Raw genomic sequence first — 14,887 nt, 5'->3', positions numbered from 1 at the left:
GGAGACCAGTTGTAGTCGTCCCTCCCTGTCTTCATTACTATATTTTCCCCTACACCTAGCCGGATTTTTATTATTAATCTTTGTTATTTTGACCTTTTCTTGTTCTTTTCTGTCTTTGTATTTTGGCCTCCTCTTTCTCTGCAACTGTATGTTCTGAATTTTCTCTAACCATCTTTTCTGGTTTTTTCACATGCCTCTCTTTGAGTTTGATCAATGTGTGTTCCTGGACACCTTCAAACTTCATTGTATTTGCTGGGGGTGAAGAGTGCTCAAAATAATGCAGGATTGGGCCCTTTTTCCTTTGCCCTTCCACTCCATCCCCTCTTTTTCTCTCCTGTCTCCATCTCATGTCTTCAGATTTCTTTCTTGTGTCCTTCCACTTTTTTAATGTGCTCCTCCGTCACCCTGGAGCGTGTGTGTGTCTTTCTCTCTTCCATGCCCCCAAATCTTTCTACAATTTTTCTCTCATCTCCAAATGTCTTCATGTGTTTCTGAACTCCATTATGTCTCTCAGACTGGTTGTAATATATATGACCCCCAAATATCTCTCCTTCAAGTCACTGTAGGGCATGTTGTTCCAAGTGTTTCCCCCCCAAATGCTAATTGGTTCCAGTATCCCCCTCCTTCACTCTCCACCATCCCCAGTATCTCTCTACTCTAGTGTCTGCTTCTCTGTTTCACAGATTGTGTGTTAGAAAGGGGACACACTATCAGTCTAAAGAAAGAGGAATTGACCTAAAATGTATGATGAGCAGGCCAGAGGAGCCAGGGCCCAAAGAGAAGCTGGGGAGGAGAGGATGAGAAAATAAATGTCCCTGTTATCAGCTCCTTCTCATCTTTTTAAAAGCAAGGAACTGTTTAAATCTTGGTGTTTGTAAGATGGTACTAGACCAGGGACAGACAAAATACGGCCTGGGGGCCGACTGTGGCCCACCAAGCCACTGGATCCAGTCTGCAGACCACCCTGCCAGGACCCTCAGACATACAGTTGCCACTTTTTAAAGCACAGTCCATGCGGCTCTCTGCTCTGCAGTGAGGGGGAGGCTTCATGCGATCTCCTCGCCCCCAAACCAATCCTTACCTTCTAATGGCCAGAAACAGCCAGCCAATCGGAGCTGAGAAATTGGCCGGGGGATGGGGACAACACAATTATCTTCCCACTCTCAAAGCTGAGAGCCACATGGAGGGAGCAGTCTGTAGTTTTAAGTGATCAAGAGCTTCAGCAGGCAGGGAGCCCAGCCTGCCTTGGAGGTGCTGCCGGGCTGCAGGCCAGGAGATGCTTAGGTAAGTACCTCCAGCCAGAGCCTGCTCTCGCATCTCAGCCCCTCCTGTACCCCAACTCCCTCCCCCTGGTCACCTTCCAAACCCTCTGCACCGCCCCCCCCCACCACCAAATATTATTGACCACACACCTGTACTAGACTGTGTTCTTGGGTGACAGGCTTCTCTCTTAGGAAGAACTCTATTTCTCAGCTGCTGATAGGATTTTTTTAATTGTAAGAGGAAGTTTTATGGAAATAAATTTTCATAAATAGTCAAGTGAGATAAGACTAAATTGTTGGCCTGAGTACAAAGAACAGCATAATCATATTGACTTGGAACAACTCTGATTAAGGATGTTAAAACTGTTAACCAGTTAAACATTAATGGTTCTTAACCATTTCATATTGTATACAGGAAACAGACATGCAATACCCCCCATAAAAAATTTGTTCAGGAGAAGTGCATCCATCCAAAATTACTAACACCAAGTAGGCATAATCTGCCCTGGAATACATGCATGTAATTATCACTGACATCAATATGAGTTGCTCTAAGGTTTCTGAAGACAGTACAGGCAGTCCCCAGGGTTACGTACAAGATAGGGACTGTAGGTTTGTTCTTAAGTTGAATCTGTATGTAAGTCAGAACTGGCGTCAGCCGCTGCTGAAACTGATCACTTTCAACCGCGGCTGAATCTGGACGCCAGTTTTGACTTACATACAGATTCAACTTAAGAAACCCAGGCGTCCCCAAGTCAGCTGCTGCTGAAACTGATCAGCGGCTGATTCCAGGAAGCCTGGGGCAGAGCAACTCTGCCTCGGGCTTCCTGTAGTCAGCCGCTGGTCAGTTTCAGCAGCGGCTGACTTGGGGACCCCTGGGGCAGAGCAGCTGGGGTGCTGCCGGGTTGGTCCGGAGCGGCGCTGCGGGACCAACCCGGCAGCCCCCAGCTGCTCTACCCCAGGGGTAGGCAAGAAAAGCCTGGTCTGCTGGGGGGGGAGGCTCCAGCTGCACCCCGCCTCCAGCAGACCAGGGAGACGGGGGTGGCGGGACCGCCCAAGTCCTCCACGGCTTTGCTCCGTCTCCCTGGTCTGCTGACCTGGGAGACGCGAAGCAAAGCCGCGGAGCACGCCCGCAGCGGGACAGCCCAGGCGCGCTGCAGCTGTCCCACTGCGGGCATGCTCCGAGGCTTTGCTCCCCATCTCCCTGGTCTGCTGGTCGGGAGACGGGGAGCTAAGCCGCGGAGCACACCCGCAGGGGGACAGCTCAAGCGCGCCCGGGCTATCCCGCTGCGGGCGTGCTCCAAGGCTTTGCTCCCCGTCTCCCTGTAGACCAGGGAGACGGGGAGCAGCTTTTCTCGCCCCGGAGGATGGGGGCGGCGGACCACGGCGCATCTGGGCGTCCCGCCGCTCCCATCCTCCGGGGCGAGAAAAGCCCCGTTCATAACTGCGGATCCGACATAAGTCGGATCCGCGTAACTCGGGGACTGCCTGTACTGGACACTGGTTAACAGCTCCTCATTAAGATCATGAGATCAGATAGATCTAATTCTTAAAACAGGTTGTTTTCTTTTGCAGACTTGCAATCCATTCCATTATAGTTCTGCCACTGATCTACTTAATAATAGTAAGGAAAAACCCTTTTCAGTTTGCCATGGGGATGGCTCAAGCACTTCTTACAGCCCTCATGATCTCCTCCAGGTAATCAAACATTTTTCTCCCTCAAGCATTAATATACTTGGCAATAATCAACTCTTTAGTTTATATCGTTGCTGCCTGTGTTTCTCAGCCTGATCTTAGATGAACCATTGTAAATCTGTTGAGTATAAACCTATGAGGAAGTATTTCTCTTAAAATTATTATTTATATAGCATCCAAAAGTGTGTTATTGACTATAGTGGAGTTATCCTGGAGTTATGCCAATGCTTTTGAGATTAGTGCTTAATCTCTTGATTGTAATTCCAGAAAACAGAGCTGTAAATTAGTACATTGCTCACAATATCATTTTGTTTATTGTGTTGTTTTCAGTTTTTCGTCGAGTGATTGCTCATATCCATTCAATGTAGGTGCGTGTGCTTGGCACATGCACCAATGCGAGAAGATTTTCCCTCAGCAGCATGTGTAGGGGAACAGGTCCCAGCACCCCCTAGAGTTGAGCATATATGCCACAATATATAGGTAGCTTCAGTCTGACCCAGTCCTATATTCCTGTCAAAGGCACTTTTACTTGAACTTTGCTCACTTGTTCACTTGTCCTCTCCAGTTCCTTCTTGCCACCAGTAATAGTGCTCCAGCATAGTTAATCTTTACTATTTCCCTCTTTTCAAGAGTAAATAGGTTTAAATAGTTATAGTTGACAGTGTTAGTCTTGTAAATAGTCAGTCCCCAGCTAGGACTTGCCCCAGTCTCCTGGCTTTAAACACTGTACTAAGTGTCACAGGGCTATGCCTATTAGTGACCCTCAAGAAAACTGCCTCCACTGCTTGGGTGAGGTAATATCAATGAGAAGTATTGAATTTGTAGGTCTTCCATCTGAGGACCTTGAAGGATAGAGACATTAGGCTAAAGGCACTGCTGTTGGAGTTGGCTTTGTCTCTGCAAGACCAATGGTCCAACTCAGGCTAAGCACCAATGCCTCAGTGCAAAGTGCCCCTCTTCCCTGTCGCCACCGACAACTTCTTGATACCAAGAGTCTTTGGTAGTTCCAATGAAGTGGGGCAAGAAATACAGGAAAGACAAGAGCCCCGGACCACGTAAATCAAGGCCCAAGCCGGTGTCAGACAGGTTCAAGGCACTGGAGAAGTCCCTGCAGCTCAAGTGGATCAATCCACAGGGCTCTGTACTTCTGCCACTGACCATACAATGCCTTCCACCCCAGTGTCATTTCCCTGAGGAGGAGCAGTCAGCCCAGGCCTTGTCATCTTCCTCACCAGATGAGGCAAAAGTGGCAACCCCTCCTATGGTCCTGCAGAACAACAAGACCCATCAGGACTTCTTGATGTAGGTGGCCACTAACCTTGATCCTCAGGCAGAAGAGGTGGAGGAACCCACTGACACCCTCTTTGTAATTCTGAGGCAAATGGCTCCAGCTAGGGTTGCCTTGCCACTACCCAAAGAGTGGACAAGATAGCAAAACACCCTCCTTTGTGGCAGACACCCTCCTCAGTTCCCCTGACATCTAAAAGGACAGAATGCAAGTATTTCATCCCCGCTAATGACTACAACAGTCTGTTCACCCACCCGGCCCCAAACTCACTTGTGGTAAAGTTATTTAACTACAGGGAGCGCCGAGATCAATCTGCCCTAGTCCCCAACAATAAGGACTCCAGATGCCTGGATCTTTTTGGATGTAAACTTTATCAGTGGTTCAGCCCTCTGTACCCAAGAACCATGGGAAGGAGGTCAAGATAGAGGAAGGGGCAGTGGCAGCTAGAGCAGTGTGCCAACTCGCCTTGATACTGTGGATTCAGCAGCCCGATCTATGGCTTCAACCATCTCCATGCGTCAGTTGGCATGGCTCCTGCTCTTGGGCTTGTCCGTGGAGGCCCAGAACTCACTTCAAGAGCCCCAGTCAGACCTGGTTCGCAGAGAATACGGACACTAAATTGCACAGCCTGAAAGACTTGAGAACCACCCTAAAAACTGGGCATTGTATGTCCTGGGAATGGAGAGGGAAACATTTAAACCTCCTCCCTCTCAATCTCCTGCGGCCTATTTTCGGCAAGATCTGGTCCAAGGGAGTCTAAGCCATACAGGATGCAAAGCAGGTAAGCTTAGTCAGCCACCCAACCCTTCTCTACCTGCCCTAAGCTCCCCAGCAAGCATCCCTTTTGAGAGTGCACCCAGGGGCGACATACGTTTCACACCAGATCTTTCTCTTTTGTTTTCCTCCTACCTCTGCCCCTACTATTCAGCCCGGAGGGCCATCATGTTGGATCACTGGGTCTTGGTCACAACAGAGCATGGCTATACCCTCCAACTGTCCTCTACCTCCCCTTCCACCCACCATGTTTGCCCCTTTTCAGGGACCCTTCTCATGAAACCCTTCTCACACAGGAAGTGGGGGACTTGCTCCACAGGAGGTCCACTCCTATACAGAAAAGGTTTTTTTCCCATTTTTTTTAATCTTGAAAACCAAGGGGGTTTTACACTTCATTCTTGACCTGTGAGACCTGAACAACCATCTACAGAACCTCAAGTTTCACATGGTCTCCCTGGCTTCAATCATCCCCAACATGGAACCTGGGGATTGGTACACCATCCATGATCTTTGAGGGACATAGGCATTTCCTGAGGTTCAAGGGAGGTGCAAATCACTACTAATTTGCAGTTTTCCGCTTTGATCTTGATACAGTTCACAGAGAATTCACCAAATGTACATTGATGGTGGTGACTTACCAGAGATGCAAGTGGATCCAGGAGTATCCCTACCTTGACAACTGGTGAGTCAGAGGCCTGTACGAGAACTAAGTCCATCATGACATCACTCTCCTGCTGGACACGTATTAGTGGCTGGGCCTCCTGGTAAACGAGGAAGAGTCTACATTAGTTCCAGTCCAGAGTTAATCAGGGTAGTCCTTGACTCAGTAGTAGTGCAAATTATAATTACTTCCAGACAGGTTCGAATTGCTCACTAGCCTCATTCGCCATGCGTCAACTGCACTGCTGACCACAGCCAGGGCTTGAATGAGAATAGTTGACCACGTGATGGCGTTCACTTTCATTGTGCACTTCACCAGTCTTAGCATATGCCCTTCTACAACTGTGGTTGGCATCGGTATGCTCCCCAGCATGGCACCCCTCTCAACAGAATAGTGACTGTCCCCCATATGTCCTCCAGACACTGCAGTGGTAGACAGTACTGGACAATGTCTTGGCCAGAGTTCCGTTTCAGCAACCTTCGCACTCCCTGTTGTTGCTGTCCAATGACTTGGACCGGGGCTGGGAAGCCCACCTCGTATCATTGCAGATGCAGAGGACATGAACCTATGCAGAGCTGAACCGTCACATAAATGATAAAAAGCTCAGGTCAGTATGGAAGGTATGCACAGTGTTCCTCCCACACCTGTTGGGCACAGTGGTGAAAGTTCTCAAAGACAACACAGCCACAATATTCTATATCAATAGTTAAGGAGAGATCCACTCCGCAGCTCTCTGCCAAGATGTACTAGCTGTCTAGGGCTTCTGCATCAGGCACAATATCTCCCTGGAGGCCTGTCACCTCTGTGGAGCTAAGAATGTGATCATGGACCACCTGAACAGGAAGTTCTCTTCTCACCATGAGTGGACCCTTCACCTTAAAGTGACTCTTCCAAGAGTGGGGATCTCCAGAGGTTGAGATTTTTGCTACCTGCCAGAATGAAAAGTGTCTTCTGTTCTGCTCCCAACTTGTTCTCGAGGAGGGTTTCCTGCCCTTTCCACTAATCAGCAAGGTGTTGCAAAAGATCAGGTAATCCTCATTGTGCCAGTATGGCCTCATCAGCACTGGTTTGGCGTGCTCGTCAGCCTGCTGGACAGGTGGCTGTGGTCACTTCCAGCTTGCCTGGACCGTCTCTCGCAGAACCAGGGCCAACTGTTGCATCCAAACCTTCAGTCTCTCCAGCTAACAGTATGGATGCTTTGTGGATGCTTCATGGCTAAACCTGAAGAACAGGCATGCTCGTTGGAGGTGCAGCAAGTCCTTTTGGAGAACAGAAAGTCCTCCAATGCGGTTTCTTACATGGTGAAATGGACCCGATGTTTTGTTTGGGCAGCACAGAAAGGAGGAAGCCCCTCTGCAGATGATATTGATCTACCTCCTTCACCTGAAACACTCAGGTCTGGCTCTTGAATCAATCAAGATCCACTTAGCCACAATCTCAGCCTTTCATCCTCCACTTCAGGGCCAACCTGTATTCTCCCACAACCTCACGGCTAGGTTCTGTCTCAGCTGATGAGTCCATCGTTTGAGCCGCTGGCCTCTTGTTCCTGGTCTCATTTGTCTGTGAAGGTGGCCATCTTGGTGGCAATTACATCAGCAAGGAAGGTATCCGAGCTTTCAGCGTTCACCTGAGAACCACCTCACATGGCCTCCTTTAAGGATAAGGTGCAGTTTAGACTGCATCCTGCTTTCCTCCCTAAGGTGGTTTCAGCCTTCCATTTGGGCCAGGATATCTTTTTCCCTGTCTTCTATCCTAAACCACATAAGACCAGTGAGGAGAGATGCCTCCATATCATGAACATCAGGCATTTGCCTTTTACCTAGACCACACGTGATCCTTCCATAAATCCTCTCAACATATGAAAGGTCTTCCGGTTTCTTCACAGAGGATCTCCAGATGGATCACCTTCTGCATCGGAATGTGCTACAAGCTGGCAGGCATCCAACCTCTATCATTCGTCAAAGCTCACTGTACCAGGGCATGAACCTCTTTGACCACCTTCCTAATTAATTTCCCAATTGCCAACATCTGTAAGGCAGCAGATGTGGTCTTTGGTCCACCCATTTACGTCTCATTACCGCTGTTATGCAGCAGGCCAGAGGAGATGCAGCATTTGGTAGTGCTGTCCTCTCTTCTGCATGTTCATAAACAGGAGAAAAGAAAGAAAGCTGCATTAAACTCCTGCATACCTTTGCAGATGCTGCTTAGAGTCACTCAGGTTGAATGGACATGAGTGATCACTCAAAGAAGAAAAGACAGTTACCTGTTTCTGTAACTGGTGTTCTTTGAGATATGTCACTCATGTCCATTCAACATCCCCCCCTTTTCTTTCCCTCTGTCTGAGTTTCCAGCAAGAAGGAACTAGAGAGGGAGAGGCCCAGGAGCTCCCTATATAGTGCAGTATGTGTGCACCACTCTAGGGAACACTGAGACCCGGTTCCCTACAGATACTGCTGAGAGAAAATCTACCGGTGCATGTGGTGAGCACACATACCTACGCTGAATGGACATGAGTAATACATCTTGAAGAACACTTGCTACGGAAACAGGTAACTGTCTTTTATTGTTCCAGGAATGAAAAGAGATGGGAATTACTATTTCATTTCCAGGGACACACTGCACTTTCATTGTATGTGCACAACTCTTACATACCCTCAGGCAAAATTTAACTACCATTTGCCTTTTTTTAAAAAAGCACATCAGATTGATAAAAGAACAGTCATTCTAGTAGTGTACTGCTTATTTGTTTGTTTATTTATGACCCAGTTCAGCAACTTTGCCTGTCACCTTTCGCTGTGCAGAAGACAAAAACCATATTGACAAAAGAATTACCAGATTTGTTTTACCAGTCGGAGCTACAATCAACATGGATGGAACAGCCCTCTATGAAGCTGTGGCAGCTGTTTTTATTGCACAGCTTAATGACTTAGATATGGATATTGGCAAAATAGCTACCATTAGGTGAGGGTGATGCCATTACATGAGTGTTTTATATTGTTACTGAATTGTGGATTTATTTCATGCGCTCTAATGGAATTTTGCTGATTTCATACCTATCATTCACACCACTGAGCAGTAAAGGTTACATTTGCACCTCTTTGACAAATCCTCAGTAAATAGGCTTTGTTCAGGGGACCTGTGTTCAAATTTGAGGTGGGGAATGAGGAACCCAGAGCAACCCACTATCTATGACTCCCACCCCACCCAAGTTTCGCCTCAGTCCTGCTATTTAGTCAGATTCTAAGCGTGCTGGGGGGGTCTATGTACTTGCTCTGGACAGCAGAGCCAAGGACAGGTCAGGTCTACTCCTAATTGTCATCAGCCACTATGTCAACAATAGCACTGATAACATCTGCAAATGATCGAAACCTCCTGGGGCCCTAGATTCTACCTGCCTCTGCGCAGGTATAACTCCCAGTAAAGTATGGGACTGGCAGGAAGCAGGGGTTTTACAAATTAGTTTTGTATTTCAATAAATATACATGTCTGAATGTAGCAGAAAAATCCACTCAGGAGGAGGATATTCTCAAACTGTTTTTTTGCTGATTTGTCTGGGATTTAGTGTCACAGCTACTGCAGCCAGCATCGGAGCTGCAGGGGTTCCCCAGGCTGGACTAGTCACCATGGTGATTGTGCTGAGTGCAGTTGGGCTGCCTGCTGAAGATGTTACCCTGATCATAGCAGTTGACTGGCTTCTGTAAGTTTAATATATTCAGCATTTAACTATTTCATTAATGTATCTTATACATAGTGCATGAACATTTATGACCAGACTTTTAATCCTGTGTTTAGTTCTCCTTCTGTCTAGGCTGTTCAATAAAATGTTTAAAAATTAACTAGAAATAAAATTGATCAGAGATACCAGTGCCACACCTCTGATTTGACATACAATTATATCATAGATTCATGGGACCTGGAAAGGTCATCTAGTCCAACCCCTTGCACTCAAGGCTGGAGTAAATATTATCTAGTTCAGTGGTTCCCAGACTTTTTGGCATCACTCCCCCTTTTTGATTTTTGAGAAACACACACACACACGGTCCGCCCGCCCCTCTCCTCCTCCCCGCAATAGCGGCAAAACTTGTTGAGCAAAAAAAAGGAAATGACCAGGGCCAAAAAACAAAAATAACAGCAAAACTTATGGGGGAGGGGGAGGGTGACTGACGGGCGAGGGGGCTGGGTTGCCTCACGCCCTCCCTGGAATTTCTTCATGCCCCCCAGTTTTGGAACCCATGATCTAGTTCATTCCTGAAAGCTGTTTGTCTAATATGCTCTTTAAAATCTCCAGTGATGGAGATTCCACAACCTCCCTAGGCAATTTATTCCCTAGAGGATAAAGATCATTGTTAATTAAAACAAATAACAGTGTTAGCAGAAGTTGGCCCTCTTTTATCTTTATTTTATATTTTATTTGAAGATGACATAGAAGACCAGATTTTTATAAAACAAGGACATAGATCCATACACACAATACATACAAAATACTCAAATCAATTACCACAACTTCATATGCACATCAATGTTTAAATACCTGTTTTTCACACCGGAGTGCCACAATTCACCAATGTAGTAATGATAATTGCATTTGCAAGAGTAGATAAGAAAATGGCCTCAATCCATACACACAATACATACAAAATACTCACACCAATTACCACAACTTCATATGCACATCAGTGTTTAAATACCTGTTTTTCACACCAGAGTGCCACAATTCACCAATGTAGTAATGATAATTGCATTTGCAAGAGTAGATAAGAAAATGGCCTCAGTTCATGAAAATCTAACTCAAAATATACAGGCTACAAAATGTAAGTGAAAAAAAGAACTGTAAGAAAAAATACCCATATCAGTCAGTGGTATTTGTTATAGTTGGGGCCCTACCAAATTCATGGCCATGAAAAACGCATCACAGACTGTGAAATTGGTCTGCATACCCTGAAATCTGGTCTTTTACCTTATACAATACAGCTTTCATGGGGAAGACTAGCTTTTCTGAAATTGGAAGTTGCAACAGGGTCACAAGTTTATCCTTGGGGGGGGGGGGGGAGAAAAGGGTGAATCACCATATTGCCACCCTTATTTCTGTACTGCCTTCAGGTTAGGTCTACACTTTAGAGTTTTTGCGCAAAAGCTTGCGGAGTGTCCACACCTCAAGTGCATTTTTGTGCAAGTAAAACAAAAGAACAGTGGGGGGTTCCCGGAATAGGTATTCTACGAGGAATAACTCCTTCTTGTGAAAGAGTTCTTGCACAAGAAGCCTGTAGTCTATACATAGCCTCAGACTTGGCGAGGCTCCCAGCTCTGAAGGTGGCACCCTGCCAGAATCAGCGCAGATGTAAGGATGGCAATACCATATCATTTATAGTTCTATGCTGCTGTTGGCAGTGATTCTGCCTTCAGATTAGAGATGTGAATGTATACCTGTGTACACCTTTGACCGATGAGCCTGAGCTCATCAGTTAACCCTCTGGGTTACATGCACCTCACCGCTGCGCTGCTGCCTCTTAAGCAGCATGGGGAGATAGGTGGCTCCATGGGATCTGCCTCCCCACAAGCATCAGCTCCTACTTGCCCCCCCTCCCTGCTGCCTCTGATACAGAGGTAGCAGGGCGGGAGGGCACCCATGTTCTGTCTAAGCTGTGTGGAAGCACAGCCCCACAGCTGCTTAATGAGCCCCACCCAACCAGGGGCTCAAGACTTGCACACGAAGCTGTCTGGCTTGGGGAGGGGCACTTCTCCCTCAGTGACAGCTGTAGCTCTCTTCTGAGGACAGAGCAACAGGCCCCTCCCAGGCTATAGACACACATCCCCTCCTTACCAGCTGGGAAAAATTCACTGCTCTGTCCTCAACAAGGAGTACCTTTAGGTGAAAAGAAAGAGTTTCTTCTACCTCCACTTTCAGTAAGGGACTACCTTTCTTTTTTATTTCAATATGGCAGTTTATCAAGTCATACTGATATCATTATTAAAAAAGGATGCACAGAGTTACAACATCTCAGCAAGTTTCTTTGTCTTCCTCATGCTAATCAGACTTTTATTTGATTTACTGTTCACTAAGTCTACTCATTATCTGATGATGGGGACAGACGTATCCCATCCAGAATGGGGAGCCTATCTAGCACAATTCACAACTGTTTACGACAAAAAATTGTTTGGAAGAAGTCAGAATGCTTTTATCAGAAAAAACTCCTCTGGGAAGTGCCATGCCCTTCAATACAAAGATTTTTCAGCACTAGTGATGCTCTTTAGATGGCTATTACTGTGCTACCTATAGTAGTAATGTGGCCAGTATCAAATTCAGGAATCTTAAAACCTTTATAGTACCACATACCATATATTTCATAGGGCAGATTTTCAAGAGTATTCCCTGGTACTCTGGAATCCCCTAAAGACGTTTGTTGTCACAGCTGTTAAACCAGGACCTGTAATCTAGTTAACATCAGCAATGTGAAATTACTTGAAATAAGAGCATCTAAAGGAAAGAGCTTCATACACATGAAAAAAAGGGCTGTTCCCAAGGATTCAGTATGCAGCTGCTCCCCGAGTTGCAAACGGTTGAGTTACAACCATTCGCACTTACGACCAAAGCTCCCATAGAGCGTTCGTAAAAGCAGTCCCCGAGTTACGAACGTGACCCCGCGCTTACGAACAGCACAGTCGCGTGTAACTCAATGGGGTCCGAGTTACGAACAGATCGAGTTACGGCCAAGTGTTTGGTTCGTAACTCAGAATGAGGCTGTAATCACAGAATTCTACACGATGTGCTTTTAACCTGTGAGCTGTTATTTACAGCCCATTAAGTTTACTGCACAGTGCCTGTAAACTGGTAATATTCCACCTCTTTTTAAGTTGTTCTTTTATGTCTTACACAAATTCTTTCCTCCCTTGAACTTTGGATCATGCAATCAGACATTTACATGCACTAAAATTTGATTTCTTAATAATAAAACAATAATAATCCATTTTAATGCAAATGATAGCTACAAACTTGTGTATCTATAAAGTAAAATCCCTTTATCAGCAAAGCTGTAATGATAATGACTAATAATCGCATCTGCACAGCAGAGAAGAGGCTGTTGCTTCTGCATTGCTTAGCTCTGAAATGAATCTGTGCCAGAGAAAATATTTTTGATTGAATTCAGCTATTTAAGGTGATTGATTTTTAAAAATATCATTAATGTTGGGCTGATTTTTCCACTAACGTATTCAGGTGGAGTTAAATGATGGTTGTTGTAACATGGGTGTACTATAGGCAGAGCTGTTCTGATCATGGATGGCTTGGGGTAAACATCCTATGCCCCAATCTTTGGGATCCCCATGGCAGCCGCCTCAACAGTCCTATGACGGGACCTTTGGAATTACCTGGGGGACCAAGCATGGTGAAGTGGAGCACAGCAGGCTAGGAGGAGATGGCAGGACAGAGTGGAGCAGGCTGCCAGGTCGCTCCAGCTCCTTCCTGCCACTGGTGAGTTTCATAGAATCGTAGAACTGGAAGAGACCTCAGAAGGTCATCAAGTCCAGCCCCCTGCTCTAGGCAGGACCAATTCCAACTAAATCAACCCGGCCAGGGCTTTGTCAAGCCGAGACTTAAACACCTCTAGGGATGGAGACTCCACTACTTCCCTAGGTAACCAATTCCAGTGCTTCACCACCCTCCTAGTGAAATAGTTTTTCCTAATATCCAACCTGGACCTCTCCCACCACAACTTGAGACCATTGCTCCTTGTTCTGCCATCTGTCACTACTGAGAACAGCCTCTCTCCATCCTCTTTGGAACCTCCCTTCAGGAAGTTGAAGGCTGCTATCAAATCCCCCCTCACTCTTTGCTTCTGCAGACTAAACAGACGCAAGTCCCTCAGCCTCTCCTCATAAGTCATATGCTCCAGCCACCTAATCATTTTGGTTGCCCTCCGCTGGACCCTCTCCAATGCGTCCACATCTGGGGGGCCCAGAACTGGACACGATACTCCAGATGCGGCCTCACCAAAGCCAAATAAAGGGGAATGATGACATCTCTTGATCTGCTGGCAATGCTCCTCTTAATGCAACCTAATATGCCATTAGCCTTCTTGGCTACAAGGGCACACTGTTGACTCATATCTTGCTTCTCATCCACTGTAACCCCCAGGTCCTTTTCTGCAGAACTACTACTTAACCGGTTGGTCCCCAGCTTGTAACTATGCTTGGGATTCTTTCTGTCCCAAGTGCAGGACTCTACACTTGTCCTTGTTGAAACTCATCAGATTTCTTGTGGCCCAATCCTCCAATTTGTCTAAGTCATTCTGTACCCTATCTCTGCCCTTAAGCATATCTACCTCTCCCCCCAGCTTAGTGTCATCCGCAAACTTGCTGAGGGTGCAATCCATCCCCTCATCCAGATCATTAATAAAGATATTGAACAAAACCGGTCCTAGAACCGAACCTTGGGGCACTCCGCTAGAAACCGACCGCCATCCTGACATCGAGCCATTGATCACTACCCGCTGGGCCCGGCCTTCTAGCCATCTTTCTATCCATCTTACCATCCATTTATCCAATCCACAATCCCTTAACTTGCTGGCAAGAATATTGTGGGAGACCGTATCAAAAGCCTTGCTAAAGTCAAGGTATATAACATCCACTGACTTCCCCATGTCCACCGAGCCAGTTACCTCATCATAGAAGCTAATCAGATTGGTCAGGCACGACTTGCCCTTTGTGAATCCATGCTGACTATTCCTAATCACTTTCCTCTCATCCAAGTGCCTCAATATGGATTCCTTAAGAATCCCTTCCATGATTACCTCCTTCATCCATTAGGGGCTGCACACCCTCTCTGATCACCTTCTTCTTGTTAACATGCCTGTAGAAACCTTTCTTGTTATCCTTCACATCCTTAGCCAGTCGCAATTCCATTTGCGCTTTTGCCTTCCTGATAACCCCCTGGCATTCTCGAGCTATACCTTTAAACTCCTCCCTGGTCATTTGTCCAAGTTTCCACTCTTTGTAAGCTTCCTTTTTGTGCTTAAGTTCACCAAGGATTTCCCCTGTAAGCCAGTCCGGTCTCCTACCATGTTTGCCTCTCTTGCTATGCGTCGGGATGGTTTCTTTCTGTGCCTTCAATAAGGCTTCTTTAAAATACTGCCAGCTGTCCTGGACTCCTTTCCCCTTCATGTTAACATCCCAGGAGATTCTGCCCATCAGATCTCGGAGGGAGTCAAAATC

The 14,887-nt window shown here is 46.4% G+C and overlaps 1 protein-coding gene across 1 annotated transcript in view; it reads left to right on the top strand.

Moving 5' to 3' along the window:
• The window catches only part of SLC1A1 (solute carrier family 1 member 1), a 63,934-nt gene that overhangs the window by 42,673 nt on the left and 6,374 nt on the right, over positions 1 to 14,887 (top strand). The window contains exons 9-11 of the mRNA XM_075931640.2: positions 2,838 to 2,960; positions 8,447 to 8,641; positions 9,243 to 9,377. Of these exons, the coding sequence (XP_075787755.2) occupies positions 2,838 to 2,960; positions 8,447 to 8,641; positions 9,243 to 9,377 (453 nt within the window). The remainder of the gene's footprint in view (positions 1 to 2,837; positions 2,961 to 8,446; positions 8,642 to 9,242; positions 9,378 to 14,887) is intronic.

Source organism: Pelodiscus sinensis, chromosome 6 (genome assembly GCF_052426305.1).
Source record: "Pelodiscus sinensis isolate ZL-2025 chromosome 6, ASM5242630v1, whole genome shotgun sequence".
Classification (NCBI taxonomy): Eukaryota; Metazoa; Chordata; order Testudines; family Trionychidae; genus Pelodiscus; species Pelodiscus sinensis.
This window is presented reverse-complemented; position numbering and strand designations above follow the sequence as displayed.